The 26299-nt window shown below is 41.3% G+C and overlaps 3 protein-coding genes across 6 annotated transcripts in view; 1 reads left to right on the top strand and 2 right to left on the bottom strand.

The window, feature by feature from the left end:
• slc8a4b (solute carrier family 8 member 4b) overlaps positions 1–11313 on the bottom strand; it is an 89015-nt gene extending 77702 nt beyond the window's left edge. The window contains exons 1-2 of one of the 2 annotated variants that reach the window (XM_066681194.1): positions 10988–11313; positions 8683–8915 (exon numbers count right to left, since the gene is read on the bottom strand). The gene's annotated coding sequence lies outside the window, so the exon portion shown is untranslated. The remainder of the gene's footprint in view (positions 1–8682; positions 8916–10987) is intronic. The other variant, XM_066681195.1, reaches the window with a different exon arrangement.
• Positions 11314–18249: 6936 nt separating this feature from the next.
• On the top strand, positions 18250–24702 carry cct7 (chaperonin containing TCP1, subunit 7 (eta)). Of its 2 annotated transcripts, none has more exons than XM_066680869.1 (11): positions 18250–18383; positions 19701–19854; positions 19976–20082; positions 20407–20585; positions 20752–20923; positions 21180–21344; positions 21597–21785; positions 22192–22289; positions 22421–22553; positions 22684–22890; positions 24144–24702. In XM_066680869.1, exons 1-11 carry the CDS (start codon positions 18378–18380, stop codon positions 24372–24374), a joined length of 1641 nt encoding a protein of 546 aa, XP_066536966.1. In that variant the 5' UTR covers positions 18250–18377; the 3' UTR covers positions 24375–24702. The 2 variants fall into 2 exon arrangements, with proteins under 2 accessions (XP_066536966.1, XP_066536965.1); XM_066680868.1 differs by having other exon boundaries at positions 22684–22902.
• The window catches only part of hspa12b (heat shock protein 12B), a 22300-nt gene continuing 20703 nt past the window's right edge, over positions 24703–26299 (bottom strand). For both annotated transcript variants that reach the window (XM_066680865.1, XM_066680866.1), the window contains exon 13: positions 24703–26239. In XM_066680865.1, coding sequence (XP_066536962.1) covers positions 25578–26239 — 662 coding nt within the window. In that variant the 3' untranslated portion in view covers positions 24703–25577. The remainder of the gene's footprint in view (positions 26240–26299) is intronic.

The following is a 26299-nucleotide window of genomic DNA, read 5'->3' as shown; positions in this document are numbered from 1 at the left end:
CGCCCCTCCAGGTCTCACTGTCATTACCCACATGAGCGTTGAAGTCCCCCAGCAGAACAATGGAGTCCCCAGAATGAGTGCTCTCCAGCACCCCCTCTAGGGTCCCCAAGAAGGCCTGGTGCTCTGAACTGGTGTTTGGTGCATGAACACAAACAACAGTCAGAGCCCTTTTCTCAACCCGAAGGCGCAGAGAAATTACCCTCTCATTCACTGGGTTAAACCCCAACATACAGGCGCTAAGCCGGGGGACTATGAGTAAACCCACTCCTGCCTTACGCCTCTCACCCTGGGCAACTCCAGAGTGAAAGAGCATCCAGCCCCTCTCAAGGAGATTGGTTCCAGAGCTCGTACTGTGTGTCGAGGTGAGCCCAACTATATCTAGCCAGTACCTCTCAACCTCGCGCACCAGCTCAGGCTCTTTTCCCACCAGAGAGGTTACGTTCCATGTTCCAAAAGCCAGTTTCAATAACCAAGGATCAGAATGCCAGGGCCCGCGACCTCGGCTGCCACCCGATTCACAATGCACCAGACCCGGATTACTACCTCTCCCACAGGTGGTGGGCCCATGGGAGAGTGGACACATGATCACATGATTCGTATTCTTTAATCATACTGCCAGATGTGGTGCAGTAAAATTATGTGGTATTGTTTGATACATAATAATGTATTAGCATTGACCACATTGTACAGCCCCCACTGGAATGACAAAATCTACAATGTCTGCCTTCTCTGCTAAACATTTTTCTGAAAGTTTCTAAAGCTTGTTTTGAGCCAGTGAGGTGATAGCTGTCAGCCTCAGGCCCCAAGAACCTGCCGTTTCAGTTAAATTTTTAAAATCCCTCCATGGCTTCCAATCATTAAATCTGGCCAGCTAAAAGGCGCTCCAAAGGCAGGGAGGCTTTATAGGCCTGTGAGGCCGAGGGAGTGTTCGTGCTGTGGCAGTGTGTTCATGTGCAGTGTCACAGTGGAGAGGGTCCAGCCTCGCGCAGCACCACCATCACACAGTCAGGGAGACATCAGGAAGCGGCAGGAGGGTCACTCTGTCTCTATCTCTTATTTACACACACACACACACACACACACATCCGCAGAGTTTGCAAAGTGGCATCCAGCCAGTGGCCCTCTGTGGCACAGGGGGCCTTCAGAGCTAAAATGGAATTTTAGTGCCACAGTCTGCTACTGTCAAATCAAACACGCACTCTGGGGAGGACGGGTGGAGTCTGCTACTTATGTCATTTTCCCCCCTGTAGCTCTCCCTTACTCTTTCACTCTCATTCGATTTCTGCCTCCTCTCTCCTCTTTCCTCTCATTCCCTCTATCCTTTTAGCTCTGTCCCTCATTTCCTCAAGCTCTACTTCTCTCTGGCTCTGTCTCTTGCTGTGTGCAAGTCTCCTTCATTCAGTATCTCTCTCTCTCCCTCTCTCATTATTTCAGTCTTTCACTCGTCTCCCCCTCACTGTCGCTCTCTCTTTCTCTGTCTGTTCCTGTCTATCTCTCCCTCTTTCTATTTGTTTCTAAATCTCTCACAATCTATCTGTTTCACTCTCTTTCAATCTGTCTCACTGTCTCCATGTCTCTGTCCCACTTTTTTTTTACATACTCTCTCTCCCCATCTCCCAAGCCCTCTCCTTCTCTCCCTCCCCCATCACCCAAGCCCTCGCTCTCTCTCTCAGCCCTATGGCTTAGAGAAGGCTAACAGAAGCTAAAAGTAAATCAGCTCACTTTAACTACTGTGACACCAGCTCTTGGGGTGGGCGCTACATCTGTGTGTCTGTGTGTGTGTGTGTGTGTGTGTGTGTGTGTGCACATGTGTGTCAGGCCTCAGCCTTTCTTTGATCTTGCCTCCACTGGAGAGCTGTCAGAAGGCCTGAGACCCACAGAGTGTTGGACAGGAGAGGGATGGATTTTAAAAGAGCAGACAGCCATTTCAACCTGAACAAGCCACCTCAGGCTCAAACCTCCATTCACCCTGCTTTCTTCTTTCGCTTGAAAACCTCACTGTATCCCTTAAACTCCCTCCCCTTATCTCACTCCACACACTCCCTCTCTCTCTTTCCTGTGCTCGTCTCTCAACCTTTCTCCTCCTCTACTCCCTTAGCTCCTCTTCCCCTGTACAAGCGACATCCTTTCTTTTCATTCTTTTCATTCCTCCCCTCTTCTCTCTACACCTCTGCCCTCTGGGGATTCCTCCATCACACACTTGATTCATTCGATCTTTTTAACCTTGGGCTGTTTCACCCCACAGATGCTCGGTATATAGCCCTTTAGCTACTGCCGGCTATCAATGTTTCCCTTTAATTATTATTGTTTTTTTTTTTTAAAAAATACACTGTATATTATATACTTTTTATTTATTTGATTTAACTTTACACTTATATAGCACCTTTCTAGAAACCCTAGGATGCTTTACCACCAACACTCAACATTCAGTCCACACACACACACTGGTGAGAAGCGGCAGCCAAACACACTCTCGACCATGAACGGCCATCCACCTGGAGGACTGCATCGGCCACTAGGGTTTCACACAGGATAGAGCGCCAATCCATATCTGGGCACAGACATTCATTCACTCACACACGAGGACAGTTATTACAGAAGCGAATTCACCTAACCTCAATGCTTTTGGGCTGTGGAAGGAAACTGGAGACCCTGGAGGAAACCCACGCAGATACAGGGAGAACACGGGGAAACTCCACCCAGATGGGACTTGAACCAAGGATCCTAGCGCTGAGAGGCGAAGGTGCTAACCGCCAAATCATATATATATATCATATCATATATAACTTATATTATCATAGGTAGGGTTGTGCACACCTATTCTTAATAATGAGGTGCAAAAGATTATTTGAGAGATGCCTTAGAAGAACCACTTTTGTTCCATAAAGCACCATTTTATCTAATACATTAAATGTGTATAGAACCTTAAGAGGTTCTTCACACTCACACATCTCTTAAACATACATTGTCCTTTATGGAACCAAAATGAGCTTTTTCTATGGCATCGCTCAAAGAAGCACACTTTGTAGCACCTTCATTTTTAAGAGTGTAGGCTACTTCACGCATGATCATTCCTGACAGGTGCATAAAATAAAGCACACCATCATATTCACACAACCACATTTCACACATATATACAGTGGTAGGAGAACGGATCAGACTAAAGAGCCCTTTGATTTTTAATGTGTTACTTTCTTATGATTCCACCTTTCTAACACATTAGTCTGAGCTGCCACTGTCAATCACAAGTGCTAATGCTGTGAATCTCTAGAGCAGGGCTTCATGACTCCCGTCCAGGAGGGCACTGTCCAGCAGTTTAATGATTTTTCCAACTCAAATACACCTGATATCCCTTATCTGTTAATTGCCAGGTTTAGCAGGGGTTTTAAGTTGGGCAGTAACCCAATCACGCTGGAATCGTTCACCCCTGGTCTAAAGACAACAGAAGGCCACAGAAACACTCAGACCTCAACTGTATCTGACATATATCTGTCTGTACTCATTTGCTACCCTTCAGCAATGAAAATGCATTGTATGCCATGAACAAGTCCAACAGTTCTAAGAGAATGCTATGTCTCTGAATATATGCTGCTGTGCAACAGTTTTAGGCACCAGAGATTATGAGATTTAAAAAGATATTTATCTGAGCAGTAAGTGTTTATGCTAAAAACAAGCAAACAAACAAACAAACAAAGAAATAACACCCAACATTAGAATAACACCAAATAACATTATTCCACTGAGTGTGATATTGTGTGTGTGAATGTGTTGGTTTATTTTTTTTCCAAATCTCTCCTCGTGGAGTCCGTATTATTTGAGGTTATCATCCAATACCTAGTTTTAGTGATTAATAAACAATGATTTTAAATAATGTGTGCTGTTGATTTAACAAATCCATGCGATCAAGGAGAATCTGAACAAAACATTGTTCTTCAAATTCACTCTCACCTACTGCTTTACAGAAAATAAAATCTTATTTCTAATTTGTTTTATTATTATTATTATTATTATTATTATTGTAGTTACTGTGATTATATATAACTTTATGCAAGCCTCGCCCTCACTGAGAAGGCATAAGTTTAAATATATATAATTATCTTTGGTGTCTAAGACTCCTACACAGTAACTATTTTATGTTGAGAAGAGGAAGAATAATGATCCGAGCTGTTTTTCATCATGTAAAGCACTTTATTTGAGGGAAATCTTAATGCTCTGACAATTAAATTCTAGAGAATTGTGTACTCTCAGCTTTGTGAGGAAGATCTTTTCCTGTTTCAGCATATTAATGTAAATATTGACTTCACTCATATTCTACCTTACTTATTACTGAAAATTTAAAGCAGCTATTGAATAATAAGTCTTCAGATGAATAGAAGGCCACAGCAATCCTAGTGGCTAGGTGTAGGATACTATTTTATTTAAATGTTTGGTGTAGCTGGTTGCTGATTGGATCATAAAATGGCCAATGGCAACCTTAGTGGGTAGGTGTAGGATTTAAATATTCAACAATAGGCCCACATAGAAATGTTGTAGCTGCATGCAGGAAGCAAGTGCTGTGGGCCCTATGTAAAGTTCTAATTGATTGGCATAGGATTTCTTACTTATTCTTATTTTTATTCCATACCTTATTCTGTGTATGATTACAATTACTGAATAATAGGCCTGCAGAAGGGGTTAATTGCCTTATTTATATGTATGAGATGTCACTGAATCTTGTCTACAAGGTCTTCTATAAGGAATTAATCAATAAGCATCAGGTCATGTCCTGGAGATCTGTAGTGAACATATATTTCCCTCTCAGCTGTTAGACTTCAAAAGCTGTCAATAAAAACTTAAAGCTAATACTGAAAGCAGGCAGGTTTTTTTTTTTTTGGTAACAGTTTCCCAAAATGCTTTGAGAAGTACTTCAAAATACTAGTGCACAAGTTTACTGAGCAACAAACTAAAAGTAGGCCATGTTAACCCATTAATGTCCATATCTGAAATACATAAATGTTTTTTGCTGGTGCTTGCCTTAGCATGAATCTGAGGAAATGTGTCTAATATATGTCTAAAAATAAATGTATTACATAAAAAAAGAATTATATTGCTTTCCTACTATCCTAATTTAATTATGAATAAAAATATTAAACTTTGTCTTTTGTTAGCTGCACATCCAAGGTTTTCTAATAAGTCAGCTAAATGTATCTGTGTGAAATAACCATACTAAACATATGAATAATTTTTCAAATGATTGAATTCACCAATTAAAAAAAAATGTAGGTGACACTCATTGTTTTTCCTATTAATCTGAGGCTATTGAGATGTTACAGAGTGAAGAGCAGATAGCATTTGGGTTGTAGCTTCATCAGTGCCATTTTACATGTCCAGGAAGAAGCAAAGCGACTGAAAAAAAGATGGTGTTCGACACTCCTATTAATTCAGCTTGAACTAGCAACTTTTGTGCTGACTTTGTGAACTCGTGTCCATCTTATCAATATTAGAGTATTCAAAGTTAGCTTGTCCCCTTTGCTGCAGTGACTACCACTTTATCCCAGTTTTTCGAACATCGCTGTGGAGATTTGGAGATCCTCTCACAACATATGGGTTGCTGAGGTGAGGTAAATGAACTGGCTGATGATCCAAATGATGTTTGAAAATCCAAAACACATCATGTATCAAAAAGGGCTAGGGACTGGAAGGTTGCTTGTTTGATTCCCATGACTGACAGGATATTTGGGGCGGTGACAATGAAAGGACCAGTGCTGTCATCCTCCCACAATCCACAGCTGAGGTGCCCTTGAGAAAGGTACCTAACCCCCAACTGCTTCACAGGCCCCTGGGGATGACTGCCCACCACTAAGGTGATCTTAGTGTACTAGTGTGTGTGTGAAATGCGGAAGACATATTTTGTTGTACATTGTACAATGGCTAATAATTACACATTTCATTTCATTTATTTTCCATCTGAATCATCAGGTCAATTTATTCCAGTGGTTTAGGATGGTGCTCCATCCCTCCAGAGAGCACAGTCCCTCTCCTCCTCCTCAGGCTGAAGGACGTCTTTATAGCCTTCAAGACCACTTCAGTATTCGGTATTGATTGTGACCTTAGGCTCATGTTCAACTATTCCAAAGTGTCCAATTTCATTTTGTGCTTTTCTTTGAAGATGATAAATGTTTCATGGGCATAACTGAACAAGTCAAGGTGAATTTTAAGATAAACAAATTCAATGATTATAAGGGTCTTCTGTAAAACTGTGAACATTTTAATGCACACACAGGTTATGAATTTTACACTGGGAGGTAAACGCAACTGCATCAACCCAGTACTTAAGAAAAACTTGAATATGACACAAGGCTGCTTACTTATATTCCATGTTCTCAGCTCTACTTGTTTGGCCACACTGGTGAGGTCTGAATGATGACAGCAGCAGTCCTGACAAGTCATTTTTGTAATGCTGGTCTGCCTTAGCCAACCTCCATTTCCTTCTGCCATTTATTTTAATTACTTCTTTGTTTCTCTCTCTGGGCCAAATCAGAATGTGCATACATTTTCCTGGCACCCTCAATATATTAATAAAAAAATTGGCATTGCTTGTGAAAAACGAACACCCTGCAACTCTTAAATAAATAACTTTGCTGCAGAAAATGCACATATGCATAGTTTTTATTCACTTGGAAGCTAGCAGAAGAGAGCCATCTCACCAGCAGTGACCAGATTTGTTTGTGGTGTTTGTCTTTCATATACACACTGGGCTGTGGGAGAGGTACAATTTCCTGAACCATCCCACATGAATAAACACACACACACTGACATACACCTCTTAGTACTTTCCTCAACAGGGTTGGATTTGATCGTTCTTTGATGTATGCACTGAGAAGGTTAAACCAAATCAGTGAGTGTAATTGTAGTTTCAGTTTTTTATTTTCATTTGATCAGTAAAAAAGTCCAAATGAAATGTGGTTAAACACAATGATTTGGTTTAACCTTCTCAGTGAACACTTCTCAGATAACTGACTGTTATGTTCATAGTGCAGTACAGCGGTGCAGTGCATAGTGGTCAAAGTCAACCTTTAGCTTTACCTTAAAGGGCTATTACATCCTAGAATTAGAATTGAATAAGTTACTAAGACTCTGTCCCTGTGCTTCATTGGGAGTGTTCATGATTTTGTATGAGGCTGGGTTTTCATCCATCAATGATTTCTTATTTTACACCCCACGCATTCTATAAAACTCTCTCTCTCTCACACACACACACACACACACACACACACACACACAAACTAAGGACTTGCACTGATATTCTTATTACAAAAAGAGTATGGCTACATAATATAATGTCTATTAACAGATTGTATCAACCTTTGCAATACTAACACTGCAGGGTGTTGCAATAGAGATAGACAGACAGATAGACAGAGAGAGAGAGAAAGAGAGAGACAGACTCCCAAGTGAATTCTATTTGTTCTGATCCCTCTATAATCCAATCATTAAGAGGGGATCTACTTCAGGCACTATAGACCCACTGGCCCTCACACACACACACACACACACGAACGCTGCTAATACCAAAATCATCAGCGTAGCATTCTGTACATATTATGTAAGGCAGGTTACACTTCAATTGTGCAATGGATTATGAGAATTGGAAGGGATGGACTGTGATAGGATGGGGAAAGGGATGGAGGGCAGGAAAGGGAGATTTAAAAAGGAATAGAAAGGTACAAACAGGCATGAAAGTTGGAGTCTGAACTGGATTTAGGTCAATTTCAATTTCAACGCCTTTGGTCAAAGCGAGGGAAACATGAAATCCCTGAATAAAGCCGTGCTTCTGTAACAAAAATATTCTTATTCACGATGAATCATACTCAGACGTTTCACTGTTCTGAACCCTGTTATAACAGGCTGTCACCATGAGCCTCGGTTCATTCTGTGCATAACAATGCAAAGTTCAAGCAAAGAAAATGAATTAAAGCTTTATGAAATCTCCCATAAATGCAGGCCATAAGTATTTTGTCACTGCAACTCTTGGCTCACATTCGGAATGTAAATCTTTTAAGGTTGAAGAGAGAATATGTGCTTTAACTCAGGAACACAGGAGTCAGAGAAGGAAATCGTTTTATACATTATCCCCCCATTTCAGGGATACATTATGGAACCCCTTCTCACTGACTCTGTGAAGTCTTGTCACTTCAGAATTCATTCTTCTGCTGTCGTCACGTTTCAGAGGTAGCATGCTTCGTATGAGTGTATAATTTTCTATAAATTCTCTTCTCCTTCCATCACTGTGGTACAGGTTATACTGTCCATAAGAGCTTGTTCTAGCACTCGGCTTTATCAAACTAATACTTGAACAGTCTGTTTGGGTTTTTTTTTTGCTTTTGATGTTGCAGTAAACCCACTTCTGTGTCATGTCGCTACCTCTGACTGCTCTACTGTTTGCTATTGCTATTGTCCTTTCTTTCTTTAGCCACCTCTTTGGTCGCTTTTATTGTATTTCATCTATGGACGTCCAATTACTTATGGTCAACTAAAGGTGTGTGTCTTCTCTTTAATCTCATAATCATTGTTTCAATCAATCCAAATCCAATGTGCGGCGCAAAGGCCAGAGCCAAAACTGCTCGAGCTGTATGCCACACTCCAATTATTTACTAAACTCCAGGTGACTTTTCTATGCTCAGGGAAAGCAGTAGCTCTTACCCACAGTAAGGTCTTACAGAATGCTGACTGTATTAGGGGGGCTCTGGTGGTTCTGGAAACAGGTGGTTGCATCGGCCGGCGCACTGAGAGCTGAAAACTGCTTCTAGGCAGACATAGCACAGCTTCTTCCCTCACTGGGCCTGTGCCAGGGTGTTGCAGAACCCTGGAGGCTCCCCCACTGGACAGCAGCTCTAGGAAAGTCAGGAAAGCCAGGCAGGATATGGCTCTCTCTTCTATTGCCAACACACAAACACACACACACACAAATAACCAGATTAGTTCCATTAATAGCTCAGGAAGGATGAGAGCGCCTAATGTTTAGCCTCCTCTTATTTGCAACTTCACACAGGTTGCCTGCAGACGAAAGCCTGATGAATGAGTCAGTTTGTGCGTGTTTTGGTGAAGCAGTCCCAGCCATTCGAAATCTCTCATGCACTAAAGCTGCATATTTCCTCTGTGGTTTTACTCTCTCAGCACAAACATGACACATTTCAATTAAACTAATTTACTACAACCCATGTAGACTGTGGCCTCTTGATCTATGTGGTGATGATGCACACGGGAGCGATGGGTTTATTGATACAGGTGATTTTTAATCATTCATTTTAATATTTGGTTTAATAAAACTGCTGGAGCGCCAAGAAAAGACTACAAACGAAGCTACAGTCAGGCATTACGCACAGAGACATCTATTATTAAATCATGTCTAGAGATGAACCAATTTAGGCTTTTACTGACACATCTTTTCCCACATACGCTTCAGAAAACTATAAGATGTAGAATTCGCTAATTACTTTACAGAGGAACGTGACACTGAAATATACAGGGCTCTAAATGCAGTAGAATGAATACAGTGCATTTAACCTTAATAGCCAGGCATCACTAAAACATTCCACTTTTTTCAAGACTGGTTTGAAACTGTATTCAGATCTAATCATTTGTCCAATGCTGATTTTCTTCAGCAAATACGTGCTTTTATCAGTACTTTTCTGACAATAATGCACTTTTTTTTCTTATACACCACTGGTTTTTGACAACAGCCAAGATATGAAGAGCATGATTTAAAATATGAACACGGATGGGAACATGATTTTATATTTACTATACAACATAAAACAAAATTGTGCCATAGAACACACACACACACACAAAATAGTAAGCACACCCCAGTAAACATTTAGCCTTTGATTCAACATTGAAATAACTTAATGACTGCCGTCTAATCAACATTCTCTTAAGGTTGAAAATGAAAGTTGAAAAGATGTCCAAACACAGACATTGAAAAGACGACTGTTAGACGTATTTTGGACGTCCATTGATGTTATTAATTGGTCCCGAATAAATTACTTGTATAAAACGCATTTTGGACGTCCACTGACGTTATCAATTGGTCACCACTTAACTAACTTATTAAGATGGATTTTGGATGTCCATTGATGTTTAAAATATGTCCTTGACGGACAGACTACATTTAGACCTATTTTGAACGTCCAGGGGCGCTCCTTGTTTACTGGGACACATCTAGATCAGGGAGCAGTTGGGGATTAGGTGCTTTGCTCAGTAGCACATCAGCTGTGGATGTTTAAGGAGGAGACAGCACTGTTCCTTCACTCCCCCACCCTCGGTTCTCTTGCCGGTGAAGGGGATCGTACCAGAAACTTGCTGGCTCAAATCCCGCTTTGATGACCTTTAGACCACTAATTCGTATATGGTTCTTGTCTTAAATTAGACCTGGTTTGGACTTGGTGTATAATTTTCACATTCCGTGAACGCTCATTTACCAAAAAATAAAAATAATATCAATAATAAAAATTGAAGTGGTCCTTAATGGCTTCAAGTGCCTAGTTAATACCATGATATCTGCATGGTGAAATTGTTTGTTACCTCAAATTTCAGAATATTAACTTCCAGAGGTAATCTGATCTTCTCAGTTCACCTCTCAGTTACCCGTTTATTCAGTGGACCACATAAATCAGAACGATTTTCTATAGTAAAATTATGAAAACCTATATCATTGTTATCATCGTTTCTATATTCTTTATGATTACAACCGGGGTGATACTTGGTATCAGACCAGAGCACTAGTCTCTGACCCCAGTGCCCTGATGTGGTCAAACAGCCTTTATTAATCATATTCAGTGGTCATTCCGCGTTTTGCAGCACGCGCCCTTCTCGAGGCTTGAGGCTGATGAAGCGTCTCATAGTGCCGTGACCCTAATCGCAGTAACGGCACCTCGCAGTCTCTTAGTGACTCATACAGAGCGCGCTATAAAGCCAGGAAAGCCGGGGGCTGCAGCTGACCTACCTGATACAGCGGGTCACAGAGTGGAGGTCTCCTCAGCCTCGCGCTGTGATGGACGCATGCACCTGTAGTGGCTTCACGCACGAGCTCCGTTCAGCAGTCACCAGCAGACTCGCGCTGTGGATTCATACACACGCACACGCTCCATTCGAGGGGTCGACAAATGAACGCGCCCCGTGCTCTACGTCCTCTCCTTCCTCCGTTTCAGCTCCGAGCTCCGCTCTCAGACTGGACACTGCTCGCGTCCATGGCGTTTAGCTGGCGGCGACTGACGGGCTGAGCTCGACTGGACAGCAGCACACTGCTCTCATTTCCTCAGCGGACAGGAACTTAACCCAGAGCCAGATTCCTCCGAGGAAAAGCAGTTACAGAAGTGTGACTGCGACGAGAGAGAGAGAGAGAGAGAGAGAGAGAGAGAGAGAGAGAGAGAGAGAGAGAGAGAATATGAATGAAGTAGAGCGCTGGGCTCGATCAGTAGCTGTTAGTGGATCGTGGGGGGTGGGGGTGAAGGAGAGAGGGGGGGGGGGGGTTCTGAAGCAGCAGGTTGATTTGAGTTGTATGACTGGATTAAGGGCAAAGTGTCTCTTCAAAATCAGAATATAAAAATAACCACATGAGGTGTTTACCTCTAGTATTTTTGTGTAATGTAATCTTTGTTGATGCTGAAAACAATTGAACATTAAAAAGCTAAACGTAGGATATGATCTATCTATCTATCTATCTATCTAAAAGACATGCTTGTCTGTAACTTCTGAAATTAAGGCTGCACTAACACTCTCTGAGGAAGTCTCCTGGGAAGACTTTACATGATGTTGGAACTTTGCTGTGAGAGTTTGATTATAATCAGAGCATGAGGTTGTGTGCTGATATTGGATGATTAGTTCTGCTTCACAGGCACCAGGTACTGGATCATGTTCTCTGGAGAGCTGGAGTGTTCATGATTGCACAGCTGAAGGTGTAGACAGTAATCTATAAAAAAAAAAAAAGAAAAATCAGTGCTTGGGCCTTTTTGTTGGTAGAAGAATAGTGGAACAGGTAACAGTGGTCCTGAACCAGTGGAACGTCATATTAGCAATAAAAAGATCCATTAGCAAGTTTCACTGTAGATGTGTCTAATACCCGTCTTTCTTGAGCCCAGTATTGATATCGGTGCTGATATAGGAACACTGCCTTCATATAACTCTGTATCTAAAAGGATTTGAGTGGTAACTCTGATCCCTATACTCCCCTACTCCTCTGGACTGAAGGTGCCTGGGGGATGAGGCTTTCTGTCCAGCATAATAAATCAGTTAAATCACTAACTCTCCTCAAAATGAAGGAATTTGCATTCAGTTCACTCTCCTTAAAGCATCAATAGCTCCCGCATGGTCCGGGTCAATAGAGAAAGGCACAATGAATGTGAATATTACTGAATAAGTAATTAACTTACATTTGTACTAAAAGCCTCTATGAAAAGAAGCTATTGTGACAGATATTTTTAATGTGCTCTTATGGTCCTTCAGGCCATCATTGCAGTTTACAAATTCATGAGCTTTCATCAGACTATTGTTATTGTTGTTAGTTATTGAAGGTATTTTTGTTATTATATTGATAGTAGACCCCTTCTGGAATGTTAATCCTGGCTAGACTCTAAACGTTCTCATTTCCAAAAGTGGCTTCAGACTGTGTGTTTCGCCCCGTGTTGTGCTTCACACAGATTCATATAAATACAGATATACACCCCAGTGATTCCACACTGCCAGAATTTGCTCTGGATTCCAAAGCAGCAGTTAAGATGCTGTGAGTGTATCGATCGGGTCTGTGAAGAGTCTGATTAATTGTGAAGCGGGTATCCCGGTCACTGATCGAGGACTTAGCCAAAGCCATAACACTCACATTAATGCAGATAGCCAGAGGAGTGCTTGGCTGATGTGTTTGGACTCAGCCTACAAATGCACTGAATGCTGGGTCATATGCTCATACAAACACATATGGCTGGGGTGTGAGATTAAATGCAACACTAGGTAGTATTTTTACCTTAAAACCAGTGATTCTTCACTGACCTGTAACAGGGAGGAAAACACCTCTATTTCTGCTGGTCTGGGCTCAGCACTGCTGAAACTGCACACTCGCACACAAACACACACACACACACACACACACACACACACACACACACACACACACACAAATTCTCAAAATACAGTGGGTATGGATTTGTTCTTGGACTTCTAATGCTAAAATGCCATTGCATTATCATAATGTCACATGGATGATTTACAGTTAAAATGATACAGCCTATAGCATTGTGTTAATACTGTAACATGCATTCATGATTCATAATGCAATACAACAATTATCATTCTTTAACATACAAGAATGCAAACACTTTATAAACCTCTAACCTATTAGAATTAATAAACAGAAAAAATAAAAGACATTGAAAATGTTCTGACATATGAAAAAATCTTGAATCTCTAAAATAGTAATTATATAAGAGAAGGTAAAAACACTTTAATTTTGAGCGGGGGTAAATTGGATGTTTTCCGTACCATATCTGTAAGTCTAACTGTCATTCATTCAATGTCTGTAAGTGCTTACCCAGTTCAGGGCTGCGGTGGGTCCGGAGTCCACCCTGAATCACTGGGATCAAGGCGGAAACACACCCTGGAGGAGGTGCCAGTCCTCCACAGGGTGACACATACTCACACATTCACTCACACCAGGGACAGTTTTGAGTCACCAATCCACCTACCAATGTGTGTTTTTGTACTGTGGGAGGAAACCGGAGCACCCGGAGGAAACCCACTCAGACACGGGGAGAACACACCAAACTCCTCATAGTCAGTCACCCATAGCAGGACTCAAACCCACAACCTCCAGATTCCTGGAGCTGTGTGACTGCGACACTACCTGCTGCACCACCATGCCGCCCTGCTAATCATCATGAATAATCAAATAAACATGTAAGCATGACTTTTTTCACCCCTTTAAACCTACAATAGGTCCCTCCCATGTCAGCTGAAAGAGAAAGCCTTGTGAAGCATCCAAACATGCGCATTTCAACATCTTTCCAAAGCCATTCTTTTCTACTGGCTCCAGTCATTAGCGTAAGTAGAATTGGGCGACCTTAAGAATAAAAAATTGAATAACCAGGTGAATCTGTGCAAGCAACACATGTAGAGTAACAAGTGGACTACAGTCTGTAACTGTAGAACTACAAAGTGCTCTTGTAAGGTCAGTGGAGCTGAGGCAATGGACAGTGAGTGTAGATACAAGGACCCCCACAGGACCACCACAAAGCAGGTATGATTTGGGTGGTGGATAATTCCCAAGCAGGTGGTCACAATGTTATTGTTTTATATATGACTGCCCATTATAACATAACCTTCACTGGATAAATAATTGAAGTAATTTATTTGCTTACTTGCCATCTTAGTGTCTCAGTTAAGTCGGTGCTCTAATGCAGGGTAATTGTTAAAGCTATTGCATTGGACAGATACATTTGCATTAGCTAATATATAAGGCTATATAAATTTGTGTCCCATACAGACATTAGTTATCTCGCCCTCATCATGCTAGACTTCAGTGTGATTTACAATTAACAGCAGTGTGTTGCCTCAAAATACGGTGCATCTCCTTTAATTCTGAATTCTCTACCTGCCTGGATAAGGAATATATCAGATATACACTCACTCCAACTATAATAAGTAGGAACAAGTAGTCAGCAACCCACTTGTCCCCCATTCATCAGTGCTGGCCGTTTGCTACATGCACTCCATCACACATGGCATACACGCAGTGAAACGAAACCCCATTACCACATTAAAGCATACATTGAGGGCGGAGGCCAAAGGAAGAAGGAAGGTAATGAAAGAGGGTGAGAAGGTAAAGACAGAGAATGATGTGGAGGGCAGATCTCAACATCTCTTTAATCTCACATCTATAAGAGCAGGGTTGAAGTTGGATAACAGCAATAACGATTACAAAATGGTTATTGCTTGTAAAATTCTTATTTTAAACTAGAACTTTTCATTATATGAAGATTTTTTTAATTGTATTAATAATAAAAAGGGGAAAGGCTAAAGGATTAGGACGGTTTCGTATATATATTACTACATTTTAATAAGAGCTGGGTAGGTTAAATATGCATCTTTCACTTCAAATATTTTTACTCAGGGATAACAACATTCTCATTGTCCACTACAAAGTACCAATCTGACACCTTTATTTTTAACAGTGTAATTACAACAAAGTCAATATTACTGAATAATGAATGTCTAGACAGAAATCAACAATGGAGACTTCACTGTGTAATCAATATTCCTCTTGACACTGTTCTACACCAAGATGTTAGGCTGTTTCCACTAGCCAGTCCCAAGCCCAAATTTTTACAGTAGTGAAAGAACACAGCGGTAGGAGGTTTGTCTGCCAATGTATCTCGAAATATCTGCGTTAAAGGCTACCCTCTGAAAGGGCGAGGCAGGCTGCGTATGTGTATAAATGTCTGATAATTGTATGTGTCTAAAAGCAGTGAACCTTGGCAGCTTTGAGCTCAACCACAGACTGTAGACGCATCACAGACAGAAGAGTAAGCCGCCCCTGCAGCCCGGGCTGCATTAACTAACCACAGCAGCTAAAGCCTGTTGTTACAGTGGGGAAAAATAGCCTACATTCAGTTGAACATGGGGGTTACGTTTTCTGAAGAAATACACAGTGACCAAAAACAGGAGTCTAACATGTGCTTAGACTCTTTTCAAGAAAGTGTATGTAAAGAGAGAGGGAGAGACAGACGGATAGACAGGGAAAAGTAGAACAGCATGAGATTCTTCTCGAACACTTTAGGCGAGATCTATTGAACACTGTATAAATGAAAGGACCCATAACATTTTCTTCCCTTTTAATGAAGTATGTAAACTACGTTTATGTTTCAAAATGTACCATGCACTACTGTGTTCATTAAATTCATTCATGGCAACCTAACTCTAAAAACACAGTTTACAAGTCAATGAAAGATATGTAGATATACCCACTCAGTTTACAGGTGAGGGCTTGATAAACCATGGTCTTTTCCAAAGTCATATCAGTTATTCTAATTAATTAATTACCGTTGGTTTTGGTAAATAAATGTTCAAGTGTTACTTACAAGTAGGTCACAGTAGAAAAATATGGACCCTTTAAAACAATGTTTCCTTTTAGCCACAGGAAATCATACAGAATTATTGCAAAATCCTTCACAAACATTCCTGGCATTATCAAGTTGGTGTATCTCCCAGTGTTAATACTTTCTACCATATATAGCTAGCAATATCCCATAATCTCATTTTTCCTTGGTTATTGGTGTAAAGGCTTACACTGAGACCCTGATGTGTTAGACAGGTAGACAGGTGTGGTGGGGGGCATATTATATAAACTACATAAGGACCAGGCAGGCATGGTTTTGAACAATATACAAAAGAGGTCCATTTTCTTCATGTCTCAAATATCATTCGTATAAAAGGCTTAATCAATTTTCATCATAATAATGTTCACTGTAATACTCGTATGATCCAGATGTGAGGGTAAAGGGTGAAATGAAAGTAATAGGAAGTGTTGGAATAAAGTGCTATTGGGCTGAGGGAATGTGTGTGTTGTCATACAGTGACCTCCAGTGTATTCAGATCTCCCTAGCAGTACAGAATAACTTTTTTTCAAAGGAATTTCATGGAAGGAACCAATGTGTAAATGATATTTTTACAAATATACATTTTAAAAAGCTGCATTCCTCTTTACATTGAATTCATTCAAAATAAATTCTATTCAGAATGCATTCATGAATATTCATTCATTCATTATCTGTAACCGCTTATCCAATTCAGGGTCGCGGTGGGTCCAGAGCCTACCTGGAATCATTGGGCGCAAGGCGGGAACACACCCTGGAGGGGGCACCAGTCCTTCACAGGGCAACACAGACACACACTCATTCACACCTACAGACACTTTCGAGTCGCCAATCCACCTACCAACGTGTGGGAGTAAACTGGGGCACCCGGAGAAAACCCACGCGGACATGGGGAGAACACACCAACTCCTCACAGACAGTCACCCGGAGCGGGAATCGAACCCACAACCTCCAGGTCCCTGGAGCTGTGTGACTGCGACACTACCTGCTGCGCCACCATGCCACCCGCATTCATGAATATTATTCATGAATATTTGAATTGCTACACATTATAAATCTAATTAATTCTAGTAATGAATGCTACTTTTATTCAAATTAATTGTAAAAGGCCTATAATCCTGTGAAGATTAAATACATGCTACAGTACCCATTTTGAGTTCTAACTTATTATCTGTAACCCTTATCCAGTTCAGGGTCACGGTGGGTCCAGAGCCTACCTGGAATCATTGGGCGCAAGGCGGGAATACACCCTGGAGGGGGCCAGTCCTTCACAGGGCAACACACACAAACACACTCACACACTTTTGAGTCGCTGATCCATGTGTTTTGGACTGTGGGAGGAAACCCACGCAGACACAGGAAGAACACACCAACTCCTCACAGACATTCTTCCGGAGTGGGAATTGAACCCACAACCTCCAGGCCCCTGGAGCTATATGACTGCGACACTTCTCGCTGCGCCACAGTGCCGCCTATTATTCATCCTCTTATCAGAATTTTCCATTAGGAGTGTAAGCTTTGAATTCTTATTTGGATGTTGAGATCCACTTTAAATGGCTCAGCATATATAACTTTGAAACATTTAAGGTGGAATGGAAATTTCAAGTAAGAATCTACTACCACTAACACTACTACATTTTTTCCAGTGTCTTTGCTTCATCTGAAATTAATATTTTGAATCCTGGTGCAATTGTGACATTCTTAATATGTCCGTGTGGTGATTCCCTGCCTCACACTTTTCTTATGCTTGTTTCTTACTCTTAAATCAAAGGAACCAATCCAATCGAATTATAAGGTGGGGCTTTATAAGGAGTGGCTGGAAGTGTACAAGTACAGTGAAGTAAATTAGAACTGCATCTGTTAATACAACGGGGATTGTTACTGGAAACGTCTTCTGAATAGGTCGTTTTAATGAAGGGTGTTTTAAACATTTAATTGATGACTGGAGAGCGATAGCAATACTGATATTTGTGTCGGTTGACTATTTAACCCCAAATGTCCTTATCTGTGGAGCATTCCACAGCAGCTCATATTTGTACGTCAGAAATGGATTTTCACAGCGAAAACACCGTCCTAGACGAGTAATCTGTTCAAATACACATTTGGGCGTATGTATAAGTAAATTTCAGGTTGTGTTTTTATCAGTGTGACCACAGCGCCCCCCGCTGTTCGCTGACAGACGCGCCCTTCTGTGCTGTTCTAGAGAGTTCTAGTGCATTGTGGGAGCCGGTCGGTCTTCCTCTCGCCGCAAAGATGATGGTGAGTAGAAAATCACACTGTTTTAGCCATAATCTACCTCCATCTGAACGCTCACCGCCTCGGAGAGACTAGCGGCGGGGTTATTCTTAAAGACAACTTTCTGACGTCTTAAGCGGCAATGAAATTTCTGCGATGATGTTTGTTGATTATTAATAAATTGTGTTTAAAACGGTGTTAGCCGGCTGTTTGTTCTCTAGCTGCCGGCACTGCATGTGTTTCTGCTATTTGTGTCTGGCTCCTGTAGTGTATTTAATTTGTGTTATATATCAATTTCTTGGTGCGCTCGCCGTTGGAGGAACTATTATGTATGAGATTCTGGTATTGTTATTATGTGTAGTTGAGCTGAGGCTGAGTTTGTCTGAAAGCCCCACCTCTTCATTGTAGCTGGTTGCTAACAGAGAGAATGGACCGTTAACGGGAAACGGGCTAACGGCTAACAATTAGCTAACATTAGCACTGTCAAATAGCACTGATGGATAATCTCTGTCGCTATAATTATAGAGTATGTATTCTTTTATATGTATCTAAAATTGCTATAGCAATACAGCGCAGCGCTACACGAGTGCAGTATTTTACGCCCACCACAGTGCATACAAAAATAAAGCTAGTCACCTGCTCGTTCTTTGTAGATGAGTAAATGTAACGGGTATTTGTGGGAAATTATATCACAATATTCAGACACATGCACAGGGCCCTAGTAGTGCCACAGTTAAAAATGGCATCCAAAGTAAGAGAACACTGATGTTTGTAATTAATATTTTTTATACTGCAATGAACAAAATCCAAAACATGGCTAATTGTTTTCCTTTAAATGAACTCTGCAGTTAAATAAGTAAAAGCTCTTTTAACTGCTCACAGTATCCACAGTTTACTCTGGGAAACACACTTTTTTTTTTAATAACACAATATGATAAGTTAGTTTTGTCCAGAATCCACACACTGAAGCATGTGTAGTCCCTGGGTTACCTCGGCCTTTTCTAAATATGCAGGTTAGATCAGCCAAAACATTTAAAAAGGCTTTGTTTCTACACTTGTTCATTCTCACAGCTCCACTTGCTGTGCAGGTGCACTTTGTAGTTCTCCAATACAGACTATACCAGTCTGTTGCTCTGCAAAACTTGTTAGCAGCATTTCACTCTGTTCTGTCAGCACGGTGTAGATTTGACTGGTGGATCATTCTCAGCACTACAGCAATACTGATGTTGTGATGTGAGGGTTGTGTTAGTGTGTGTGGTGCTGGTATGAGTGGATCAGATAATGCAGTGTTGCTGTAGTTAGCATTAAACACAAATATTTTCAATCTACTTCTTTTCTCAGCCCACTCCAGTAATCCTGCTGAAGGAGGGGACAGATACCTCCCAGGGTATCCCCCAGCTCGTCAGCAATATCAATGCCTGTCAGGTCATCGCAGAGGCTGTGCGGACCACTCTGGGCCCTCGTGGCATGGATAAGCTTATAGTGGATAACAGAGGTAAGTGCAGGGACTGGATTAAAAAGCATGCTAATGGAAAAAAAACTTAACTAATACGTAAATAATAATAAATAACGGTCTTGTGTGATTTAATATGATATCCATGTGTGTCTGCTTGCAGGCAAAGCCACCATCTCTAATGATGGTGCCACCATCTTGAAGCTGTTAGATGTTGTGCACCCTGCAGCTAAAACTCTGGTGGACATTGCCAGGTCTCAGGATGCTGAGGTGAGACGTCTGTGTGAATTAGGGTTTGACATGTGCATAAATGCTATAGACAGCTTTTTTTTTTACAAGTCTGTGGATAAGATTTTTGCTGTGAGTTATGCTCCATGTGGTTGTAAAACATGTTGTCTACATCCATTGAGAAATGGGGCAGTTTAAAAAATATATATATCGTACCTAATTGTTAATACCATGCTATCAAATATTTAAATTATAGCTGCATTTCAAAACCCAAGCGGCAGCATCAGAATGGCAGGTCCTTGGTTTCGAAGACTGCTTTTTGAGTCTTGTTCTTATGAATTCAGCTTATGATTTGTGTATATTCAGGTCGGTGATGGCACAACCTCAGTCACTTTGCTTGCGGCTGAGTTTCTCAAGCAGCTGAAGACATATGTGGAGGAGGGACTTCACCCCCAGACCATTATCAGAGCTTTCCGCATTGCTACCCAGCTTGCCGTCAAAAAGATCAAGGAGATCGCCGTCACCATCGAGAAGGATGACAAGCAGTAAGTGTGATGCCAGTACTTTTGTCTAAAAGAGGAAGTGTTTACCCTTAATGGTGGATGTTTTCATTTGTTGAGTAAAAAAAAGGACCAGATTGAATTGGAAGATCTTATATGGTGTGTTTGCTGTTATTGTTTTTGAGGAGAGCTCTCTGGATTTCTTTCTCAGGGAGCACAGGCAGTTGTTGGAGAAATGTGCTGCCACAGCACTGAACTCAAAGCTGATTGCGGGTCAGAAGGATTTCTTCTCCAAGATGGTGGTAGATGCAGTGATGATGCTGGATGATTTGCTGCAGCTTAAAATGATTGGCATCAAGAAAGTCCAGGGTGGTGCTCTGGAGGTGAGGGATTTCTCTAGAGAGCAAATTAATGTGCTGCCACTCAGTTATTCTCTATACAATGTTTTAGGCTCATTATATCTGAGCAGCTAGAGAATCCACTGTGGCTTTGCCTGCTGTCATGCAGTTGGCAGGAAGAAATAAATTGAGAGAGGGTTAGTCAAATCAGGAATTTTTAATAATCATATGGCATATGTCAATAATTACTGTAAGTCATTAGTATTGTTTCTGGGTAACAATTCTGTTTTTATTTTTGCAGGACTCACAGCTGGTGGCTGGTGTGGCTTTTAAGAAGACCTTCTCCTATGCTGGCTTTGAGATGCAGCCTAAACGTTATGAGAACCCAAAGATTGCCCTGCTCAACATCGAACTGGAGCTGAAAGCTGAGAAGGACAATGCTGAAGTTCGAGTTAACACAGTGGAGGTAGGTGCTGGTGCTTTTTTAGTAGAGTGAACTAGAAAACTGGTTGCCGCCCCCACCATGCTTTGTGGGATGTTTGAAACCTGTCATAAATATAGTTGCGCTATTAAGAATTTTGACCAGTCCTAAAACTATTGTTTTATAGCACTACAGTATAATTGTATTTGTATACAAACACTTGCACAAAATGTTAATAAAAATATTTAAAATATTTGAGTGTCCCTCTCTCACATTTGCGTGCGCTGTTTCCTCCAGGACTACCAGGCCATCGTTGATGCAGAGTGGAATATCCTCTATGATAAGCTGGAGAAAATCTATAAGTCTGGTGCCAAGGTGGTGCTGTCCAAGCTGCCCATCGGCGACGTGGCCACGCAGTATTTTGCTGACAGAGATCTGTTCTGTGCTGGCAGAGTTCAGGAGGAGGATCTGAAGAGAACCATGATGGTACACAAGAGTCTTAAGTTCTTTTAGGCTTTTTGCTGCAGGGGGAGTTCTACAACCAAAATTTACTACAAATACTAGGGATGTTTGATTCTCTATTTGAAGTGCTCTCAGCTTTTATGAATAGCAGTAGCACAACATTTAAAAACAAGACAAAGGAGGAACACACTGCATAATACATTTTATGAGTTTTTCTCTCATACCTCATTCTTTACCGCTGTTTGCTAGTGTTCTGTGTTAAAGTACCTGGATCGTGTCAGGTGGCAGAAACAGGATCGAGACATTCCTGACTACTGCTAATCACTGCTTTTTACATGTAGTTGCTACTTACTGGTACAAATGCCAAGGTAATCGTTTATGTCTGCTTGGATCAGTTGTGTGTGCTAAGTAAGTGTAACATCTGTTACAGGCCTGTGGTGGCTCTATCCAGACAAGTGTGGGCTCCCTCACTGATGATGTCCTTGGTCAGTGTGAGCTGTTTGAAGAAGTACAGGTTGGCGGAGAAAGGTAAATATGATTTTTCAGGATCTCTTTTATACCACGTACCTCTGAAAGCCTCCTGTCAGGTTCATGGCATTAGTGACAGTAAAATACAGTAAGTTTGATTTCTGAATGGCTTGTGTATATCCATCATTTAGGTACAACTTCTTCAAAGGTTGTCCAAAGGCCATGACCTGCACCATCATCCTGAGGGGTGGAGCTGAGCAGTTTATGGAGGAGACGGAACGATCACTACATGATGCCATCATGATTGTGCGCAGAGCAATTAAGGTGGGTAGAACTCGTAAAAAAATATCTTAATTTGGGAACAACTGAAGTTGTCAAACTCTTCTCATGATCAGCCACTGGATGTTGATTGACTTTGTACTGATGGACATTATGGTCGTTTCATATACTACAGAATGACTCTATTGTGGCTGGAGGAGGCGCTATAGAGATGGAATTGTCCAAGTACCTGAGGGATTATTCCAGGACCATCCCAGGCAAACAACAGCTATTGATAGGAGCGTATGCCAAGGCACTGGAGGTTATCCCTAGGCAGCTGTGTGATAATGCAGGCTTTGATGCAACCAATATCCTCAACAAGCTCCGGGCTAAACACGCACAGGTAAAAACACAGGTACAGTTACAAGCAAAACCATCATTAGCAAGTAAAAGGCCAACAATCACACAGATACGCACACAAATTAAAGAACGACTCTAGCATTTAAAATGATGTAGAAAATACATTTTCATTCACATTATTTATGCAGAGTGATTTACAAAAGTGCTTTGGAAGACAGTTATATGATTAATTATTTTTAAGCTAGACTATCCCTTTATTCAGCAGTTCAGTGGTTCCCAACCCTGGTTCCCAATGTTTTTCTAACATTTTTTAAAGCAACCCACATTCTGTCCATTGATACATCATGACCCCGGCAACACAAACTACCTTATAAACAAATTATTACTGATGATGGCCTGTTTGTTTTTGTTGGGGAAAGCACTATGGTAACAATTATATTATGACCGCGCTCTTCATAACTAACATAAGGCATAACGAATAGTAGGCTAATGGAACTGGAACTTTAAAAACAAGCTGTGAAATAAGAAGCTGAATTCATAAGTTCCATATTACAGAAAAGTAAAGATATATGATTGTTCAACACTTCTGAAGGTGAAAGACACCTTTAAATATACCTACAGTCCTCCGATATCACTGCAGACTGGTGCACAGCTACCTTAAGTGCACCACTAGTAGCCTGGGAATGAAACCCTGATCTTTGTTCTGATGACATATCAGGCTCTCAAAGGACTGTCGCATTTTGAAGGGGATGAATTTAACCACTAAAACCCCACAAATCCATTCCAAGAATGACACTCAAAGACAAGGCATGGGGTAAAAATTTGAAATGGGATTCACTCACTAGAGTGCTTCCTGGTGTAATTATACTTCAGGTTGACCACCAAGTCAATGATATATCCAAAAATATTTGTTTGTGTGTACAGATATATTTGTCAAGTCATGACTTTGCAAATATATTGTAGGTGTGTCTTGGCATTACACAGGGATAAACGGTGCACAGCACAAACACACAGTTAATTGCAGAAAAGCCCTACTTCTGTAGTCTGTTGGGGTCTCAAATAATTGTAAATATATTTAAGATTAAATGAATATATAGTGTCTATCTTTTTAAATGGTAAAATAAAAAAAAATCCATGTATGTTGGAGCATATAAAATGTTGGATGTAAACAAGGCATTTACAAATACCAGGGTTGAGGCTTTGTAATCTGTCCAAAAGCTTATTATTATCTAAATATTGCAATAACGACACATTTTACTCCTGTACTCATGCGATAACAAAATGTTCTTCTGCCAGGGTGGAATGTGGTACGGTGTGGATGTGAACAATGAGGACATCGCTGATAACTTCGAGGCATGTGTATGGGAACCCTCCATTGTGCGCATCAATGCCTTGACTGCTGCCTCTGAAGCTGCTTGCCTCATCCTCTCTGTTGACGAAACCATCAAGAACCCCCGCGCCAATGTTGATGCCCCAGCAGGAGCTGGCAGAGGCAGGGGTCGTGGTAGGCCCCCTCATGCCCATTAGATCTAGAATAAAGCACACCAACCCTGGCCAGTCCTGGTCTTTATATGTGTAGCCACTCGACTGTTGGAAGGTCAAATGTGGATTCCATCGGTTTTGCGTACCTGATTGTTACTAAATTCCTACATACCACCCCAAAAGCTTTTTGCATTTGCGTTGATGCCTTAGCAAACTGGCAGTTTGTTTTGTAATAGTCTGAGACAATGCACCAAGAAAGGTGGCTCTCTGGTGTGTGAAATTGTAGAAGCACTGGTGTTGGGCATTCCAGCCAAACTGCAGTATGTTCCTGTGTTGGTCATTCAGTGGAACTATTTATTGGACCATTAAAATCAACTCTTTCACATTTCATTTGCTGCTTCTTCATTTTCCATTTAAATAACAATGCTTCACTGTTTCAGCTGTTTCTACTGCTGTTATAATACTGTAAATGTGCTGCAGGTATATTAGATATGAGATACATGCATAATCTCTCATGGAGCTTGTTTTACAAGGTTAAATATAAAGATTAATTATATATTTTATAACTTTAATTGGATACATCCTTTATAATGCAGAGCATAATTTTACGTAGTGCTGTTGGAATAAATTGCAAGCATTACAAGTGAAATATAACATTATTACCTTGTTATGCAAATCTTGTAACAAATACCCTATAAATAGGTTTGTGGTGTGTGACTGAGCTTTAGCTGCAGCTTATGAAGAGCTAACATTGTAGCTTATTTCCCTTGACAGTTCTTTTTACACCATCTTGAAATGAGCAGTTTGACCTGTAGCCACGAGATGGCGCCCCCAATATATTTGGTTAAAAGGAGAAAATCATGACACTGAAATGATTCTCATTAATAGCAACTGTTTACAAAAATAAACTTTAAGTGATTTCTTAGAATAAAAAATTATAAACTATTTTTTTTATTATTATTTTGAGTGAAAATGTTCCTTAAGGAAGTTGAGGTGTAGATCTCTGTGAAATTGTCCATAGGTATGAGTTTGAGTATGAGCAAGGGTTCCTGATTCCCTGTGAAGGACTGGCACCCTGTGCAGAGTGTTCCTGTCGTGTCCAGTGATTTCAGGTAGGCTCTGTGTCCACCATGACCCTGAGCAGGATGAAGTGGTTACAGAGAATAAATGATGACCCTTAATGGGTGGATACTAAATCAGTCTTTTTGGCAGTTCCTGGCCCTTCTTGTCATTTTCTTCTTAAGTCAGTTAGTTTGAAAGGAAGTCAATGGAAGCCCGGACCTGTCTCCCTGTCAACACATCTACAGCTGTTACTTTAATCTCGGTGTCTCCAAACTGCATGGTGGCTCGTATCTCCCTGCGCTCAAACCCTGATCCGTTACTGTTGCTGCAGGCTGCCACTGCTCCCGGTTCTGGAAGATCCAGAGTTATAGCTCCACACTTCCTAACTCCAGGATCTGTAATGTACACCACATCGTCAGTGGAGCTGCAGTAGATGTTGATAATGATCTTCCTTTGCCCCGCCCTCGCGGGGGTGTAACTCCGCCTCACCACTTCCCCCAAGGCCACTGATTGGTCGACAGAAACAAAGCGATCCAATATGTCAGTGCACCACTCTCGGCCGTCTTTGATGAGCAGCTTTTCTCGAGGGTGACGGGACTCTACGAAGCGGTTCAGAACCCCGACGCCATACGTTAACGGACATCGCCGAACACGTACCACTGTGGGGTCCAACCCAAACAACACTGCCCCCTTCAGGATGGTCAGACCCACATCCTGTGGGATGATGATGCGACAGTGCTGCCCTAGGGCATTCTGGACCGCTCGCTGAAGCATAGGTGACTCCGCAAATCCACCCACCAGGAACAGGAAACGCACACCCCTCACTTCCTCTTTCTGCATCAGATTCTCTATTTAAAAAATAAATAAATAAAGGTTTTATGTAACTATCAAAATCTATGTAGTCACAA

This window comes from Hoplias malabaricus, chromosome 9 (assembly GCF_029633855.1).
Source record: "Hoplias malabaricus isolate fHopMal1 chromosome 9, fHopMal1.hap1, whole genome shotgun sequence".
NCBI lineage: Eukaryota > Metazoa > Chordata > Actinopteri > Characiformes > Erythrinidae > Hoplias > Hoplias malabaricus.
This window is presented reverse-complemented; position numbering and strand designations above follow the sequence as displayed.